This window comes from Phyllobates terribilis, unplaced genomic scaffold (assembly GCF_046119375.1).
Source record: "Phyllobates terribilis strain yellow unplaced genomic scaffold, ASM4611937v1 Scaffold_4__5_contigs__length_816908805, whole genome shotgun sequence".
Taxonomy (NCBI): Eukaryota; Metazoa; Chordata; class Amphibia; order Anura; family Dendrobatidae; genus Phyllobates; species Phyllobates terribilis.
This window is the reverse complement of record NW_027362764.1, coordinates 718,294,518-718,314,860: the sequence shown is the minus strand read 5'-3', so window position 1 is coordinate 718,314,860 and position 20,343 is coordinate 718,294,518. Positions and strand designations below refer to the sequence as shown.

The following is a 20,343-nucleotide window of genomic DNA, read 5'->3' as shown; positions in this document are numbered from 1 at the left end:
CATCAGTACAGTAATGACTGGACTATGAATGCTCCATCTACCATTTGGTTTGACTCCTTGATTAGTTGAGATAACGATGGCTTGAGATTTGCAGGTTATCAGATATTTTAGATTAGATCCCTCAATTATGGCCCATTTACACCAGCCAATAATCAAGGAAGGAGTGTTCGTAGGATTTAAATAGGCCAAATGAGAAAAAGGAGAACTAGATACTGTATGGAGACAGGACTATCGTTTTAGTGATTGTTCTGTTCTCATTATTGCTTTTTTAGCCCATTGCACCGCTTTAACAGCCTGGGTCTGCTTGTCTAAATGGGCCATTAGGCTCATAAGATAAAAAAATAATCATCTAGTGGTAACTGTTGTGACACAGCAGTCATGGGACCATGACTACCCATTTTGTGTGCATGTTATTCCCATAGACTCCCAAAATACTGAGAGGCTAATTGGCTTCACATTAAAATGGTTCTGGTGTTTCCTTGTGAGAGGTATGATTTGGGGTTTACTTGTTGACTGTGTCCAATAGGAATGGATTCCCTGAACAGTACTAATATCTATAACATATTACAATTCATATTGATAAAGACCAGCATGATATGAAAGGGATCAGGGATCGAAGGAAAGAAGGGAAGCCATCAGATATTGCTATTTTATTACAAGATTTTACAAGATATCCACATTAGTTTGCATTTTAGATTACTTGCCCTTTAAATGAACACTCTGCAAAACGCAGGCCTTCTAAGGGGGCAGATAAATCCATGGGTGAGGGTACAGGTTCTAAGGGGGCAGATAAATCCATGGGTGAGGGTACAGGTTCTAAGGGGGCAGATAAATCCATGGGTGAGGGTACAGGTTCTAAGGGGGCAGATAAATCCATGGGTGAGGGTACAGGTTCTAAGGGGGCAGATAAATCTATGGGTGGGGGTACCGGTTCTAATGGGGCGGATAAGTCCATGGGCGGGGGGGATAGGTGCTAAGGGGGCAGATAAATATTTGGGTAGGGGGTACCGGTTCTAAAGGTGCAGATAAATCAATGGGTGAGGGTACAGGTTCTAAGGGGGCAGATAAATCTATGGGTGGGGGTACCAGTTCTAATGGGGAGGATAAGTCCATGGGCGGGGGGGGGGGACAGGTGCTAAGGGGGCAGATAAATATTTGGGTAGGGGGTACAGGTTCTAAGAGGGCGGATAAATCCATGGGCGGGAGGTACAGGTTCTAAGGGGGCAGATAAATCCATGGGCGGGGTATACAGGTTCTAAGTGGGCGGATAAGTCGGTGGGCGGAGAGTACAGGTTCTAAGGGGGCGGATAAGTGCATGAGCGGAGGATACAGGTTTCAAGTGGACATATAAATACATGGGTGGAGGGTACAGGTTCTAAAGGGGTGCATAAATCCATGGGCAGGGGGTACAGGTTCTAAGGGAGTGGATAAATCCATGGTTGGAGTATACAGGTTCTAAGGGGGCAGATAAGTCCATGGGCGGGGTATACAGGTTCTAAGGGGCGGAAAAGTCCATGGGCGAACGGTAGAGGTTCTAAGAGGGTGGATAACTCCATGGGTGGAGGGTACAGGTTCTAAGGGAGCGGATAAATCCATGGGGGGGGTACAGGTTCTAAGGGGGTGGATAAGTCCATAGCCGGGGTATACAGGTTCTAAAGGTGCAGATAAGTCCATGGGCGGAGGGTAGAGGTTCTAAGGGGGCGGATAAGTCCATGGGCGGGGGATACAGGTTCTAAGGGGGTGGATAACTCTATGGGCGGTGGGTCCAGGTTCTAAGTGGGCAGATAAATCTATGGGCGGGGGTACAGGTTCTAAGAGGGCGGATAAATCCATGGGCGGGGGATACAGGTTCCAAGGGGGCGTATAATTCCATGTGTCATTCCCTGCCTCCTAAGAACCTGCCCGAGGATAAGGCGGTGGATTAATTTTACTCAGACATTTGCACATTTTAACCTTCTATATATGGTAAATACTTAGGTAGTAGGTAGGCATCAAGCAAGCAAGGTGAACTATAGGAAGGAAGGATTCTGGCAATAACATAGAACATATGGACACCGTATGATATAAATGGCAGCTTGCTGAGGTTATACCATACTGTGCATATGATGACATGCATAATGATCTCTCGCATGCTGGAGTTACCTGAATTATATGAATATGGGCCTCTATCTGGAAAACAAATATTAATATGAACTGATGTCAAGGGAAGATCAATATGAAATCAAATATGTAGCGGAGAGATAACATACATTAATTCTAGTAATAATATGTCAATTCTATAATTACATTTTTGGATGTTATAAAATCATTGCTGCATTTTTATATTGGTAAATATAGGAATTTTGGAATAATCTTATTGTAAATATCTCCGCTGCATACCATAGCTTTCCTGAAAATGGTAAATAAAAATAATTGCACTCTATAAAGCATGCAGTCCCATGTAAGTTTGCTTTACGCAGCAGCTTAGCTGTGTACGCACTAAAACTGGGCAATGGAAAATAAAGCGACAATGGTTGTGATGACAGCTGATCTGGCAAGCTCAGACCGAGTCGATCAACACAGTCAATAGCAGGGGTCTAAAGGCAAGTAAACGCTGTCATCTACTGCGGACCAGTCAATGGAATAGAAGTGACCCCAGGTCTCTATAGTAAACGTGCTGTCACTGTGCTGCACACTGATATTTCTACTTGATTGACATACACATCAGAGCAAGCAGCAGTGTTTACAGTAAGCAGTTGTACTATAGGGATCAATGATCTGGCTGTACGGTGCCCCAGAGCAGGGGAGTAGATGTATGGGGTGAAGAGGTGGCAGGGTAATCAAGAATACTTGAGAACTCTCCCGGAATGTCCAGGAGGCTTCCAGAAAAAGGAGAGAGCTCTCCAACACCTGGTACTTCTCATCAAACCTCCCAGAAAGATCCCAGAAAGATGCTCGTCATCAAAAGAAGATCAACATCCAAATGCAAATACAGGGGGCGTAGAGGGAGTGTGGCTGTACAAACCACTGTCAATATCCTCCCAGAATGGCGTCCCTAAAATCTTAAAGAGTAACTAAAGTTTCTTTTTATTTATTAATAATTTTGTCCAGCATGGAAAGTTATGAAAATTTACCGATCACTTTATTAGATTTGTTTCTACTCCTGTAAAAAAAATAATTCATGTAAGCGGCTTCCAAACCCCTGCTCTTGCCCAGTCTATTTGCTTTCAGCTGCACTGATATCAGAACGTATTCATTTGGAGTACAGATGATGACAGTAATGGGTCAGCACCTGAGCTGACCCATCACTGCCATCATCTGTACTCCAAACTGAGCTGACCCATCATTGCCATCATCTGTACTCCAAACTGAGCTGACCCATCATTGCCATCATCTGTACTCCAAACTGAGCTGACCCATCATTGCCATCCTCTGTACTCCAAACTGAGCTGACCCATCACTGCCATCCTCTGAACTCCAAACTGAGCTGACCCATCACTGCCATCCTCTGTACTCCAAAATGAGCTGACCCATCACTGCCATCATCTGTACTCCAAACTGAGCTGACCCATCAGTGCCATCCTCTGTACTCCAAATTGAGCTGACCCATCACTGATATCATCTGTACTCCAAACTGAGCTGACCCATCATTGCCATCATCTGTACTCCAAACTGAGCTGACCCATCACTGCAATCATCTGTACTCCAAACTGAGCTGACCCATCACTGCCATCATCTGTACTCCAAACTGAGCTGACCCATCACTGAAATCATCTGTACTCCAAACTGAGCTGACCCATCACTGCCACTATCTGTACTCCAGACTGAGCTGACCCATCATTGCCATCATCTGTACTCCAAAATGAGCTGACCCATCACTGCCTTCATCTGTACTCGAAACTGATCTGACCCATCAGTGCCATCCTCTGTACTCCAAACTGAGATGACCCATCGCTGCCATCATCTGTACTCCAAACTGAGCTGACCCATCATTGCCATCATCTGTACTCCAAACTGAGATGACCCATCATTGTCATCATCTGTACTCCATATTGGTACATTCTGATATCAGTGCAGCTAAAGAAAGGCAAATAGACTGGGGAAGAGCAGGGGATTGGAAGCCGCTTACATTCACTTTGTTAATACACTGTGTTCCAAATTATTATGCAAATAATATTTTCTCAGATTTTCCCAAATTACCTATATGAATTGCAGTCATTGTAATTTTCCAGTCAAATAACTATTAGAGTACAATTGAAAGGTTTTTGTACAAACTGCCTATGATAACAGTATATTTTTAAAAAAATAAAAACTCAAACTGCACTCAAAATGCATGTTCCAAATTATTATGCACAGCAGAGTTTTCAACCTTTTCATTTTAATAAAGAACAAAAAAATGGTCATTTTTGAAATTATAAGCATTAGCAGGTTATTAGAAACTGAAATCAAACAGTTTTCAACTCAAAACTTTATTCTAGGTGATGTTACATTTGCACATAGGACCCCTTGTTCGAAAGGAGCTTCTGAACGCTCTCGTCCATTGAATTTGTCAGGTTTTGGATGGTCTCTGCTACAATTGTTTTGCATGAGGACAGAATACCCTCCCAGAGCTGTTGCTTAGATGTGAACTGCCTCCCGCCATCATAGACACTCCTTTTGATGATGCTCCAGAGGTTCTCAATGGGGTTGAGGTCAGGGGAGCATGGGTGCCACACCATAAGTTTGTCCCCTTTTATGCCCACAGCAGCCAGAGATGCAGATGTGTTATGTGCAGCATGAGACGGGGCATTATCATGCATGAAAATGATCTTGCTGCGGAATACACGGTTCTTCTTCTTGAACCATGGAAGGAAGTGCTGTTTGAGAAACTCAACATACATTATGGAGTTCATCTTTACCCCTTCAGGGATCCTAAAAGGGCCGACAATCTCTTTCCCCATGATTCCAGCCCAAAACATTACTCCACCTCCTCCTTGTTGGCGCTGTAGCCGTGTTTGCATGGGGTGTCCATCAACCAGCCATCCTCCACTCCATCCATCTGGACCATCGAGATCATTTCATGCATGATAATGCCCCGTCTCATGCTGCACATAACACATCTGCATCTCTGGCTGATATGGGCATAAAAGGGGACAAACTTATGGTGTGACCCCCATGCTCCATTGTGAATTTGATTGGATGATACACGCATAGCTAATCACTTATAACAGACCAGACTACCAATGAGCACTGTGACTGCATGTACGAGATCTTCATATGATCTTGAATGGAGAACTGAATGCAATTTACAGGCAAATTATATAGCATCCTAAACATAGTATAATTACCTTTTATATGTTATTTATTGTGTTTTCTTGTGTTTTGATTTACATTTTTTGGGATTAGAGCCCTCTCCTAGCTGTAAGTGCAGCTAACGTTCTTAAAACCTGTCTATTCATGCTGCTCCAAACTGCGGGCAGCACAAATCAGAGCCAGTCTGTGCAATGGCAGCCAGGTATGTTTTTTGCTAAAACGCGCCATCTGATAAATTTTCTAATATCACTTTAGTGATCGGAGTTTGTTTTAAGTTTTCTCTGAAACTCCAGAGATTTCCAGAGAAAAACATCTCTGGCTGCTACTGCGCAACCAGGCTCGGATTTATGCCGCCCGCGGTTTGGGCAGCATGAATTGACTTATCGTCAGAGGAGGGCGGTGCCAATAGCAGGACAAGGACTTGACATTGTTAAGTGACACTAAAATCTGCAGAGCACCATCACATCATTCCTGTCAACGGTCTCATATTTTTACAAAACTTTATCATCTGATCTGTGCCACAAAAATGGTGGGGGTTATGCCAATCTGCATAAAATAGGTTTTGTAGGCTGTTTAAAGAAGCACTCCTCCTTCCATGAAAATTCTTATCCTCTTAATATATTGCAGTCATCATATTATACAGCACTGTGTACTCACAATTGCTCATTTTGCCTTTCTACCCAGTTAATTATTCTCTTTTCTCTGCTCAATGTAGAAGCAGGAAGTCTCTTGTTTCTGCATTTATCATTCCCCTTTTCAACTTCTGACCCAGCTGCTCTCTCCTCCTTGCCAGGAACTTTTGCAGTGACTTATGACTCATACAAGTAAAATTGACCTCCTGTTTCTACATAGTGCTTAGAAGGATTCAGTTAGTCAGTTTTTAATCATGTGATTTCCTAATGGAAAAAAAATTAACTGGGTAGAAGGGCAAAAAGAGCAATTGTAAGTACACAGCGCTATATAATATGATTGCGAGGATAACAATTTTGATGAGAGTGCTTCTTTAAGGATTGTTCCAAATGGAAGCAAAGTGAATGTTCAATTTTTATTAATTTTATAATTTCCTAATATCTCTTTAGTGATCAGGGTTTGTCTAATACAGAGCTCTAATTCCCCTGCACAGATGTAGATGTAAAAGATAACAAGCCGGCTACCTTCAGTCACCAGTAGGGGAAGCTTAGGAATTACACTTATACTGTGTTATTACTGACTTTAAAGGGAACCTGTGATATCCCCAAATGCTACCAGCTTGCAGATATAAAGTTAACGTAATCTGCAGGTTAATAGCGATAAAATGCTGCCGGGTCACCTTATTGATAACGTGGCTACAGGGAGAAAATGAACTTATTTCTTCCCAGAAGCCACCGGCTTTCAGTCAAAGAGGTGGGCAAGAAGTGGCTACGGTCATCGCTCACAACATCACTGTACTTAGATGCGCTGCAGAGCGCCCTGTCAATCAAAGTGTCCGGACGAGCTTACAGACGCCACTCACTGTATACTGAACGAAGACTGTAGGCGCTGCAGAGCACCTCTATGACTGAAAGCTGGCGAATCTCGGGATGAATTTTTTTTTTCCCAGTAGCTGAGCTTTCACTAAGGCAGTAACCTCTACAGACTAATAGCATTTGAGGATATAACAGGTACAGTATAACTGTATACATTAAGCTCCCAGTCTCCCTCTAGTGGTGGCTATATGTTCTCTTTTATATCTATGTCTATGCAGGAGATTAGTAATTCTGTATCAGCAAAACAAAACTCCAACCTCTCTAAAGATATATAAGGAAACCAGGAGAGATCTATCCCTTGATTTAGGAAAACAAGAGAAACAAATAAATGAAATATAAAAAGGTAAATATAATATTCATATACTATACCACATTCTAAATCTGGTATAAGCGTATGGAAAGTGAAAGACCTGTTCACACTGGATGATATCGGTCTGGCAGATCAGCGAAGAAAATTACATGAATTTCCCAGTATAACCAGGCCACAAAGTTGTAATTATTCAATGAACTCGTGTAAAGAAAAGCATGCATGGAAGTGTGACACAGACATGACATCCTATGTCACAGCGCACATACGAGGTGAAATGCTGTGTGCTTAAAGGGATTTTCCACTTTCACAATTTTATGCTTGAGCTATTGAAAAACAAGAGCAGCTAACAGTACACAGGTCTAGCGATGCCGCCCTGCCCTTGCCCACGGTTTTTATTGACAAGCTGCAGCGGTGACGTCACAACTGCAATGCACATGATGTAGATGGTAAAAGCCTCTGAGTCCAGTGTTTGGCTGCAGTGGCCATGTGCATGATACCACCGCTGCAGCTCATCAACAGGAGGTAGCAGAACAGAGGAAGCGCTGGAGCCTGCTGCAGACCATCAACAGGAGGTAGCAGAACAGGGGAAGCGATTTACCCTGCTGCAGCCCATCAACAGGAGGTAGCAGAACAAAGGAAGCGCTGGACCTTCGGAGGGTGTGTAACTCAGCTTTTATTATTGGAAAACCCCTTTTAAACAATTGCATGTATTACTTGGAAAGATGGCTTTACGTAAAAGATCTAGCACCAGGTCAGTGCCCATTAGTCACCGTGTTGGTACTGCTGAGAGGGGGTCAGACAGTGGTGTATACGGGACAGAAGTGGCCTCCATAGGAAAGATTAAAATATGCCCCTTTTCTTGTGCTGGTTAACTATAACATACCCCTAGACACCTAGGATGGGATGACTTGTATATAAACCCTGTGTACTGAGGGTCCCTATGTCCGATATGTTCTGGATCCCCTTCTTCAGAGGCCACATAAAAGTCAGCTTTTATGTACTTATGACTTTGGGGTTAGAACGTAACATGCTAGAAGAGCTGTCAGCCAAACAAGCTGTTTTGCCAACAGTTATGGTACCCAAACAAGTTTTATTTCAAAAGGGAGAGGGAAACAAGATTCTTCGTGACAACTCTCAAGATGAGGCATATTAACATCCAACATGCCTGATCCTTCTTTCACTCAGCTGTTTGGGGAAGGGATCGACATCAGCTTGTCGACTAGACAATATTTTCAGACATTTATCTACTTTAGACTTTTAATGTTCGGCCACAACATGAAGATGTTGTAATACCCCCTGACTCTCGGATCATACATTTCCCTCCAATGTTCGTTCATTATTTTAGCTCAGAGTAAAAAAAAAAAAAAAAAAGTGTAATTAGCATAAGAAAGAAAAGCAGGATTTATTTTTTCTTAATCAAAAAAGTAATGTCAAGGATTGGGTCTCTAGGTACCACACATGCACTAATTACTCCTGAAGACCTACTTTGCAATCTTCTAGTTGGGCTCTCCCCGTGCATCTGCCTCCGTTGCATAAATGGGGACGGGTGGGGTAGTGGCAATGAGGACACATCATGCGTCTGAAGCTTGTACCAATGTGGCTCATCATCTAAAAGTGCAGTTTCTAATTCAATTAGAATCTGTGGGAATAATGAAGAAAAGAAGTCAGTAGACACCGGTAAGGACAAGCATAGGAACAGAAAGGAAATTAGAGAAATATTAAACATGACCATTAATGATGATGACATTTCCACCAAAAAATTATCCCCCCCAAAAAAAGTCCTTGAGTCATTTTCTTTCTTCTACCAAAGGAGCCGTAAGTTCTGTTCAGTCTTTTTTTTAATGTTATCTGATTCCTTCAGTGTCAAAAAAAAGTTCATACCCATCCGGTATCGCAGTGGTCCTCAGCCGGTGGCTCAGAGCTACTGCAAAACGGCAACTCTTGTGATACAGAATATTTTTTGACTTTCTCAAGCTGTTATATTGATTATTTGTAATACACTAAAATTTCTGAATTACTGGGAAGATCTTACTATGGGACTTTGGAGGACTTATCTTTGGCTATATGAGGAACTTGGATCTGTACCTTATACAGCCCCTAATTTTACAAACCTGAGTTACTTAAAAAAAAAATGAAGGAACCGCTGAAAAGAAACATTTCTTAAAACTCGACAGAAAAGAATGAATTCAGGATCTTCATTTACTGGTGATTTTTTTTTAGGTTTATTGAGAAAAAATTGTAATACATTGCAGATCAGTCATAGAGGAAAATTACATTACTGGGAATCAAGCATCAGAAAAAATAGAGAGCAAACATCCAAGTACACCAATTTCCCCCATTGGTATAAACACGTTTGCACTAAGCATTAAATGCAGGGCTGTGGAGTCCATTTTGATGGAGTTGGTATAAAATGGACCGACTCCGACTCCTAAAATATATAATAAATTGTGTACAGTACTTCAATGCAGGATGTGCTGTAAATGTTTTCATAAGAATTTTGGAAAGCTATGAAATGTCTTATAAGGCTAAGTGCCCACATGCAGAAATGCTGCATATTTTTTACGCTTCTCCCTGGCAGGACAAACGCATGCGGATTTTACATGCGTTTTTCCCGCCAGGTAGAAGCGTTTGTCAAGTGTTTTTGCATTCATTTCTGCATGTGGGTTATCAAGCGCTTTTCCAAGCGATTTTAGCATCACTTGGAAAAGTGATTGACAACTTGATCACACTATATAAATCCATGCAACCGGCATGGATTTATAGTAGTGTCACCAAGTTAGTTAAAAAAAAAAAGAATAAGAATGGTAAAAAATAAAAAATAAATTTTATACTTACCTTCCGATGTCCTCCCGGCGTTTTCTCTGCTCCGTCTGGTGTCTTGGGCGGCTCGCGGTGGTGTGAAGGACCTGCGGTGACATCATTGAGTCATGTGTCAGGTCCTTCACAACACTGCGACCCATACAGTAGACCAGACGGAGCAGAGAAAACACCGGAAGGACATCGGAAGGTAAGTATAGTCTTTATTTTTTATTTTAAATTCTTTTTTTTACAGTTTTCTATGGTACCCGGGTCTGGAGGAGAGTCTCCTGTCCTCCAGACCAGGGTACCATCCGCGCATTGAAAAGCATAATATCCATGTACAAATGTACTGACACAGATATTATGTGTTTCAATGCAAGTCAATGGCGGCGATTACGCTGCGTGTCCGCAAAATTAATGGACATGCTGCGTATTTTTCCGCAATGATAATAAGCAGCGGAAATTTTCACAGCATGTGCACAGCATATGCGGATTATCATTGGGGACCATGGGGCACGTATTACCAAGCAATTTTTAAGCGTTTTAGCTGCGGAAATTCCGCGGCAAAAAACACTTGAAAAACGCATAGTGGGCACGCAGCCTAAATGTCTGTTTTGTTCCTGATCTTCGGATCTCAGCTTTTAGTTGAGATGAATCTGTGCTGCACTTTATGTACATGCTGAGTAGTGAGGCTCCTCCTCTACAGATCAGAGGAAAAAGGCGCTGGGAAGGAATGCCTGTACTCATCTCAGAACTGCTAGAGTGAACAGAAAAAAAATATTTTATGTTCTATCTAAATAGCTTGAATACTGTATAATAATGGTAAGGAAACGTCTGATATTACTATTTTACTACAGTAAATTTGTCACTTAAACATGTATGAGGGAGTCAGAGTCAGTAAAAATTGAGAAGCTAGAGTCTGAGTTGGAGTGGGAGATTTGGCTTACTGACTTCACAGCCCTGTTTAAATAACACTCACATTTTTTGTAGTAACAACACTACACTACTCCAGGTAGATCCATCTCCAATCCTCCTCAGACTGGTTTACAACCAGTAACACAAACTCCCAATTATCCACAAACAATCTAATTGCATTTATCAATTTATTAATCCTCAATACTGCAAAAAAACTGAAAAAAATAGTTAATTAGTAAATATATTAAGGTAACAAAACATATCATGGGTCTTCCTTTTCGTCAGGATGGATCTAACTTCTGAAGAAGAGGAAGACCGGCAAAACGTGTTGATGCTTTAATGTATGGGTCTAGCTGAAATGGGGGAATATAGGATCAGACCCTCCCCAAAAAGTGAGTATCAATAGAAGCTAAGTACAAAGTGTTGGAAACTGATGTTGTTTGATCTTTTTTTCTGTTTTTGCACGATTGTTTGAACTGAACCTTGGGATATAAAGAGAAAATTGCACCTGGATTGTAGCAGAAAGACCAGGGCACTCACGAGGTGATGTCAAGTGAAGATTGTGGGCGATAGTTATCAACCACTAACAAAGTGTAAGGAGACTATGTATATTCTCATGTTTTTGTAAACCAAGAATAATATAACTTTTTTGTAATTCTATAAAAGTTTCTAAAAGTAAAAATATCTGAATTAACCACACTATAAATCCTACTGTTTTGTATATACTGTATGAGTTATAATAAATCAAATGTCACATTTCATGATTTTTACATAACTAATTTGCATTTTCTTGCATGAAATAAGTATCTGATAAAATAGAAAAACAGAGCTTAATATTTGGTACAGAAACCTTTGTTTGCAATTACAGAGGTCAGCCGTTTCCTGTAGTTCTTGACCAAGTTTGCACATACTGCAGCAGGGATTTTGGCCCACTCCTCCATACAGATCTTCTCCAGATCTTTCAGGTTTCGAGGCTGTCGCTGGGCAACATTGAGTTTCAGCTCCCTCCAAAGATTTTCTATTGGGTTCAGATCTGGAGACTGACTAGACAACTCCAGGTCCTTGAAATGCTTCTTACGGAGCCACTCCTTAGTTCCCCTGGCTGTGTCTTTCGGTTCATTGTCATGCTGGAAGACCCAGCCACGACCCAACTTCAATGCTCTTATTGAGGGAAGGAAGTTGTTGGCCAAAATCTCACGATACATGACCCCATCCATCCTCCCTTCAATACGTTGCAGTCATCCTGTCCCCTTTGCAGAAAAGCACCCCCAAAGTATGATGTTTCCCCCACCATGCTTCACGGTTGGGACGGTGTGCTTGGGATTGTACTCATCCTTCTTCTTCCCCCAAACACAGCGAGTGGAGTTGATACCAAAAAGTTCTATTTTGGTCTCATCTGACCACATGACCTTCTCCCATGCCTCCTCTGGATCATCCAAATGGTCATTGGCAAACTTCAAACAGGACTGGACATGTGCTGGCGTGAGAATGGGGACCTTGGGTGCCCTGCAGGATTTTAATCCATGATGGCGTAGTGTGTTACTAACGGTAACGTTTGAGACTGTGGTCACAGCTCTCTTCAGGTCATTGACCAGGTCCTCCTGTGTAGTTCTGGGCTGATTCCTGACCTTTCTCAGAATCATCCTTACCCCACGAGGTGAGATTTTTCATGGAGCCCCAGGCCGAGGAAGATTGACAGTCATCTTCTGTTTCTTCCATTTACTAATTATTTTGCCAACAGTTGTTGCCTTCTCACCAAGCTGCTTGCCTATTGTCCTGTAGTCCATCCCAGCCTTGTGCAGGTCTACAACTTTGTCCCTGGTGTCCTTAGACAGTTCTTTGGTCTTGGCCATGGTGGAGAAGTGGGAGTGTAATTGATTGAGTGTATGGACAGGTGTCTTTTATACAGGTTTCGAGTTCAAACAGGTGCAATTAATACAGGTAATGAGTGCAGAGTAGGAGGGCTTCTAAGGCTATGTGCCCACGATGCAGAAATGAAGCAGAAAATTTCTGCAGCATTTCTGCATCTCCCTGGCAGAAAAAACGCATGCAGATTGTGCATGCGTTTTTCCTGCAGAATACATGCGGATTCACATGCGTTTCCGCATGCAGATTGACAAGCGCTTTCCAGGCGATAGCATCACTTGGAAAAGTGATTGACAACTAGGTCACACTATATAAATCCATGCAAACAGCATGGATTTATACAGTGTGACCGTAAAAATAAAAAAAATAAAGCTATACTCACCCCCGATTCCCCGGCGTGTGCTGCAGCGCTCCTTCCTGTCTGGTTCCCGGCTGCCGGCATATCGCGAGACACAGCGGTGAAGGGCCTGCGGTCACATGACTGTGACGTCACCGAAGGTCCTTCAGCGCTGCCGGCATGCAGAGAGAGCCGTCGGAAAGGTGAATATAACTTTATTCATTATTTTATTCTTTTTTTTACAGGTACAATGGTACGCAGGTCTGGATAAGAGTCTTCTCTCCTCCAGAACTGGGTACCATCCGCACATAGAGACGCATAGAATCCGCTTGTACAAATGTACAGACACGGATTCTATGCGTCTCAATGCAAGTCAATGGCGGCGCTTCCGCTGCGCTTCCGCAAAATTAATGAACATGCTGCGGATTTATGAGCGCTGCAGAAATGTTGCGGAAAAATCCGCAGCATGTGCATTGACATTGCGGAATGCCATTGGGGACCATGGGGTGCGGATTACCATGCGTTTTTGATGCGTTTCCGCTGCAGCAGCATAAACGCATGAAAAACGCATCGTGTGCACGCAGCCTTAAAGAAAAACTAACAGAGAGAACCAGAATTCTTGTTGGTTGGTAGGTGATCAAATACTTATTTCATACAATAAAATGCAATCTAATTATTTAAAAATCATACAATGTGATTTTCTGAATTTTTTTTTAGATTCTGTCTCTCACAGGTGAAGTGTACCTACGAAAAATTATAGACCTCTCCATTCTTTGTAGGTGGGAAAACTTGCAAAATCATGAATATATCAAATACTTATTTTCCCCACTGTATACAATAATCCAAGCTTCTTCTTGGGGCAAACAATGAAAGGTTGCATCTCTAGGCCATGCTCCAAGTTCCTACATACACAATACATAGGCACATACCTTGTCAGAATTATAAAAATTATTTAAATTATTTAAAACTATAAAAAAATAAAGAAAAAAAAAAGACTGGGAATTTCCCTGCACTCAAGTCCTTGAGAAACCAAAATTTGCCAATGAGTTTTCCAATATTTTTTTTTTTTATTAAATGCAAACATACAGTTATATGAAAAAGTTTGGGCACCCCTATTAATCTTAAGCTTAATGTTTTATAAAAATTGGTGTTTTTGCAACAGTTATTTCAGTTTGATATATGTAATAACTGTTGGACACAGTAATGTTTCTGCCTTGAAATGAGGTTTATTGTACTAACAGAAAATGTGCAATCTGCATTCAAACAAAATTTGACAGGTGCATAAGTATGGGCACCCTTATCATTTTCTAGTTTTAAATACTCCTACCTACTTTTTACTGACTTACTAAAGCACTTTTTTTGGTTTTGTAACCTCATTGAGCTTTCAACTTCATAGCCAGGTGTATGCAATCATGAGAAAAGCTACTTAAAGTGGCCACTTGCAAGTTGTTCTCCTGTTTGAATCTCCTCTGAAGAGTTGCATCATGGGCTCCTCAAAACAACTGTCAAATAATCTGAAAACAAAGATTATTCAACATAGTTGTTCAGGGGAAGGATACAAAAAGCTGTCTCAGCGATTTAACCTGTCAGTTTCCACTGTGAGGAACATAGTAAGGAAATGGAAGAACACAGGGACAGTTCTTGTTAAGGCCAGAAGTGGCAGGCCAAGAAAAACATCAGAAAGCCAGAGAAGAATAATGGTGAGATCAGTCAAGGACAATCCTCTGACCACCTCCAGAGAGCTGCAGCATCAACTTGCTGCAGATGGTATCACTGTGCATCGGTCAACTATACAACGCACTTTGCACAAGGAGAAGCTGTATGGGAGAGTGATGCGAAAGAAGCCGTTTCTGCAAGCACGCCACAAACAGAGTCGGCTGAGGTATGCAAAAGCACATTTGGAGAAGCCAATTTCTTTTTGGAAGAAGGTCCTGTGGACTGATGAAACCAAGATTGAGTTGTTTGGTCATACAAAAAGGCGTTATGCATGACGGCAAAAAAACACAGCATTGCAAGAAAAACACTTGCTACCCACAGTAAAATTTGGTGGAGGTTCCATCATGCTTTGGGGCTGTGTGGCCAATGCCTGCACTGGGAATCTTGTTAAAGTTGAGGGACGCATGGATTCCACTCAGTATCAGCAGATTCTTGTCAATAATGTTCAAGAATCAGTGATAAAGTTGAAGTTACGCAGGGGATGGATCTTTCAGCAAGACAATGATCCAAAACACCGCTCCAAATCTACTCAGGCATTCATGCAGAGGAACAATTACAATGTTCTGGAATGGCCATCCCAGTCCCCAGACCTGAATATCATTGAACATCTGTGGGATCATTTGAAGAGGGCTGTCCATGCTCGGCGACCATCAAACTTAACTGAACTGGAATTGTTTTGTAAAGAGGAATGGTCAAAAATACCTTCATCCAGGATCCAGGAAATCATTAAAAGCTACAGGAAGCGACTAGAGGCTGTTATTTTTGCAAAAGGAGGATCTACTAAATATTAATGTCACTTTTCTGGTGAGGTGCCCATACTTATGCACCTGTCAAATTTTGTTTGAATGCAGATTGCACATTTTCTGTTAGTACAATAAACCTCATTTCAAGGCAGAAACATTACTGTGTCCAACAGTTATTACATATATCAAACTGAAATAGCTGTTGCAAAAACACCAATTTTTATAAAACATTAAGCTTAAGATTAATAGGGGTGCCCAAACTTTTTCATATAACTGTATTTTTAATAAAAATTGTTTTTGTAATACTATTTTAGTAAAAATGTTGGACCGTTTGGTTTCTGTATCTTCTATGTATCACAGTACATAGCAAACTGCAGAATGAGTTAACAACTGGTCATAAATCACCTTAAAAGAGTTCAGGAGAAGAGAGTTAAGGATTACAAACTCTACCATTGGAAGGAGCTCACTGACTAACTTGTTTTGCAGTCTGCTACGTACAATGATTCAAAGAGGATGTAGAGGGCAAACAGTCTTCACCGTCCAAACAGAGCATGATCGGATAATGAAGACATACATCTTATTTTATTTCATATGTGCATACACATTTGTGTTCCCACACAATGCAAAGCATTTCAAACTAGAAGTTCTTTATCAAGCCTAGCAAATGGAACGAAAGTCCACCCTTTAAGGGAATCTGTCAGCAGGATTTTACTCCCACTCTCCAATCTATTTATAAGGTCATGTAGCTCTTTCAAAGACAAGTCCAGCAATACCTTTATATGGCCAATCCATTCCTCCGTTAGTGAGAAATCAGAGTTTGAATTGATATGCAAATGAGGCTGAAGGTCTATAGTAGATCTTCAGCCTCTGTCACTCCAGCTCTATTCCCCGCCTCCTGCTTGACTGATGGTTCCATTGCCTGAAGTCACACAGCATAGAAGCAGTCAGACAAGCAGACATGGCGATGGGTGGGGAATAGAGCTGGAGTGATAGAGGCTTCAGATCAACAAACAGTTCTTCCGTCTTGTTTGCATATCAGTTCAAATGCTGATTTCTCAGTAATGGAGGAACCGACTGGCCATGTAAATGTATTGCTGGACATGTCTTTGAAAGTCTTTGAAAGAGCTACATATAAATAGTTTGGGAACGAAATCCTGATGACAGATTCTCTTTCCCCCAGAACAAATCTCTGGGCAGGAAACCACATGGGGAGGCATATTGTTGTACACAGCTCATAAAAACACACAAAACTGTTTTTTTTTTTTAATATATATATATATATATATATATATATATCTAGAACTCTAGAAAGAATGCTTCATGCACACTGCCTTCAATGAAGTCTACCATCATTTTCATTCCTCCAGATCCATACAGAATGTATGAGTAATGTGTAATAAGCAGGTGCTGCACCACTGATTGATGGAGTCGGAGGGGGTATAGTTTATAACAACCTTTAGCTTGTTCCAAAAACTCTTCACTACATACATAAAATACCTCTTTTTTTCAAGGATTACAATTATGGGTTTAGTTGAGCTTGGCTCTTTTATGCAACATTTCGCACAGCCTTACTCTTTGTCAGGTGATGTTATTTAGGTTATTGGCACTTTGCTCGAAAACTCAAAAACATGTTATTAAATCCAACTAAGAGTGTGTAAAAATATCACAAATTACAGCCCAATTAATGTGAAACATTTAGCACAAACACACATTTTTAACTTTAGGAATTCGGCCATGGATTGGGTGAATAGTTATTTAAAATGCAGCAGATCCAGGACCGTATTTATTTGGCTGGAACTAGTGCTTTTTTTCTTCTCCGTCGTCTCTGTCCACTTCCATTTCCACCATGTTTGATGTTAAGATGTGCTGAGAAATGGAAGTCTGAACAGTTCCCATTGATTTCAATAAAATTCTATTTCCTTTGGAAATGTCTTGAAATTATTCATTACCTGTCATGGTGACAGATAAGATGGACAGGAATATGTTGCATGTAATGTTTTCCTGTTTATTGTAAATGACATCTGTCATCCAATCTATCATCCCATCCAAGTTTCTTCTTTAAATCAAAAAAATCCATTGGACAACAAATGCGGTGGATCGAACCACCAGACGTCACAGACGACATCCATTATTTCCATGCATCACCCCATTGATTTCAATATAAAAGTGATGGATGGAACATTTGACTTTGTTCCATTTACCTTAATGGTGAGATATATACCCAGATCACTCAGCTACACAAGTGAAAAAAAAAAGGAAATCCAAGAAGGTTCCTATGGACATGAAGACTGTAAGTTTCTACTATAAGAAAACTATCAAGAAGTTTGAGTCATTACCTCTCCTAAAAATTCACTTTCTTCCTCTCGAACTCTGGCTTGATCCCAAAGTGTGATTTCCAACATTCGTTCCCTAAACTCTCGTCGGGGAACCGGAGAGTAAATGAACGTTTGGTTCCATTTGGGTTCTATTGTTTTCTTCACAGTCTTTGTTCTCCTTTTGTTCTTGTCACTTCAAAAAAATAATACCAAGATTTCACAACTTTACTGTCCTACATTTGTAAGTACAGAAGTTCAGTAATCAAAGAAAACATTATAACTTTATGGAAGATGCCCACACATCAGACAGCTGTTGGCCAAATACTACAGTATATCCCTTTATTCCCCCATAGACATACACGCTAGACTTGACGGGGAAGCACGTGATCTTCATGGGAGAGTAAGCCACCGTCAGAGGCCCTCAAGAGGAAAAAAGTGAAATAAAAAATGCCCAATCCCACAGAGGTGGTCTAGCATCCCCTGATCTATACCATTACTTTATGGCGTCGCAGCTGGTATATTCCCATTGGTGGATTGACATACATATGAGTAATGCTACAACAGTGTTAAAGGGCGTTACAAAGGTCTAACCTACCTGTTATACAGATATATTCTCATCATCACATGTACTAGTAACAGTGAAAACAGTGACTAGGGTTTGGACGTTGGTGCAAAATGTGGTTGGGGGATCTGACACAACATTGGTTTCGCCTAGAGGGCCATCATGGGCTAATCCTGATTTTAATCATCTATACTATTTACTTACTGTGGCTTTTTGGGTCATGCAGTATGATCTCAGTTTGGCATTGCACCATTGTCTATTGTTTTTTTGAGGCTTGAAGTGATTTTGGGGATTGTTGACCTGCCCAAGCCCCTTACCCAGGCGTATGCACTATTGCAGACCTCCTTTGTCAAGCCATTTGCTAAAGCTCATGTACCTGAATTGCTGGAGGAGAAAGGGGAGGAAGTGAGCGCTAGAGATTGCTTAATTTAATCTAAATTCCTTAATAGGGTTTACTACACTCATGAAGTGCTAAAGAAGATGGTGCATATTCATGTGACTTGTGTTTTCGGTACGTGGCAGAGATGGAGTCCATTTTACATTTGGTTTCGTTGGGTCCTAAGGTGTTCCCCTTTCGGTCAGAGATGTTCTTGTTTCGAGTTCTCTACGTTCCTGTCACCTCAAGTTTTTGTACTGCAAGTTATGAGTTATGAAGGACCATATTATTGGATCTTAGAAAAGATCTTTATTTAGATTTTTACGCTTTTGCTCCATGAAGGTAATCATAATGGCTGTCCAGTAGTGATGAGTGAGCGTGTTCTGTTAACCATTTTGGCGAGCATGCTCAGGTGCTTGTCGAGTATTTGCGGCATGCTTGAATGTTATGTTTGAGCCACTTTGTGCGTGTTATGCACACGCCCGGGCTAAGCGGCGTGTGCGTGTGATTGGTAGTGATTCCACTGGACCGTGCCGGAGAGTGAATGCCTGGAGGGGCGTGACTAAGTATTCACCCGATCCGACCAGGGTCGCACGACGGCATACGACGCCAGTGCACCAAGGAGGAACCGAGCAGAGGGACCAGGTGCTACTCCAGGACAGACCCCGGACACGGCTGTTGACCCACACAGGGAAATACAGGAACAGGCTGGTAGGCTGGCACACAGACTGGAGGGTATAGGCAGGCACGACTGGTATGCAGGCAGGCGGGTATGCAGGCAGGGGGGTAAAGGCAAGCACAGCTAGAGTGCAGACAGGGAGGCACTAGCAGGTAGGAACACAGGCGGGATAGGACCCAGTACACACCGGGACTCAGGAACAATACAGGCAGAGGGTTACAGGCAAGCACAGCTAGAGTGCAGACAAGGCTGAGCAGGGAGGACAGGGCTCTGTTCACACGGAACAGACAGGAAGGGAAAGACAGAGCCAGATACTCACACAGTACTTGCAGAGACAACAAGCAGGAGTTAGGTACGAGTTCAGACTCTGCAGAAAAAGGAAGGGAATGGACATAGAGGCAAAACAGGTAAAGGACAGGAGAGAGTTCAGACTGGAACTGAGTGTACGGAGGAGACCGACACTGCAGAGGGATACAGGAGCGGGTCTGGGAATACGGCCCCCAGAGAGGCGGAACGAACAGGCAAGGAGCGTGTTCAGACAGGACAGACCAGACGCAGGAGCGGGTCTAGGAAATCGGCCACTAGAAGGCGGAACGAACAGGCAAGGAGCGTGTTCAGACAGGACAGACCAGACACAGGAGCGGGTCAAGGAAATCGGCCACTAGAAGGCGAGAGGAACAGGCTAGGAGCGTGTTCAGACAGGACAGACAAGAGAACAAAGAAAGGAGTCAGTTCAGACACGGGAGCTGATACCGCAAAGCAGGAGACATACAGGACTCAGTTCAGACACGGGAGCTGATACCGCAAAGCAGGAGACATACAGGACACAGTTCAGACACGGGAGCTGATACCGCAAAGCAGGAGACATACAGGACTCAGTTCAGACACGGGAACTGATACAAAAAGCAGGAGACAAGAGACGGGACCTGGCACCTTCAGAGTGCAAGCA

At 42.1% G+C, this 20,343-nt stretch overlaps 1 protein-coding gene across 48 annotated transcripts in view; it reads right to left on the bottom strand.

Moving 5' to 3' along the window:
* RIMS2 (regulating synaptic membrane exocytosis 2) overlaps positions 1-20,343 on the bottom strand; it is a 659,880-nt gene that overhangs the window by 177,365 nt on the left and 462,172 nt on the right. For 28 of the 48 annotated variants that reach the window (XM_073679723.1, XM_073679714.1, XM_073679717.1 and 25 more), the window contains 2 exons: positions 17,799-17,970; positions 8,572-8,725 (listed from right to left, as the gene is read on the bottom strand). In XM_073679723.1, coding sequence (XP_073535824.1) covers positions 8,572-8,725; positions 17,799-17,970 — 326 coding nt within the window. Of the gene's footprint in view, positions 1-2,142; positions 2,170-8,571; positions 8,726-17,798; positions 17,971-20,343 lie in introns of all 48 variants that reach the window. The other 20 variants (XM_073679706.1, XM_073679709.1, XM_073679704.1 and 17 more) reach the window with 1 other exon arrangement.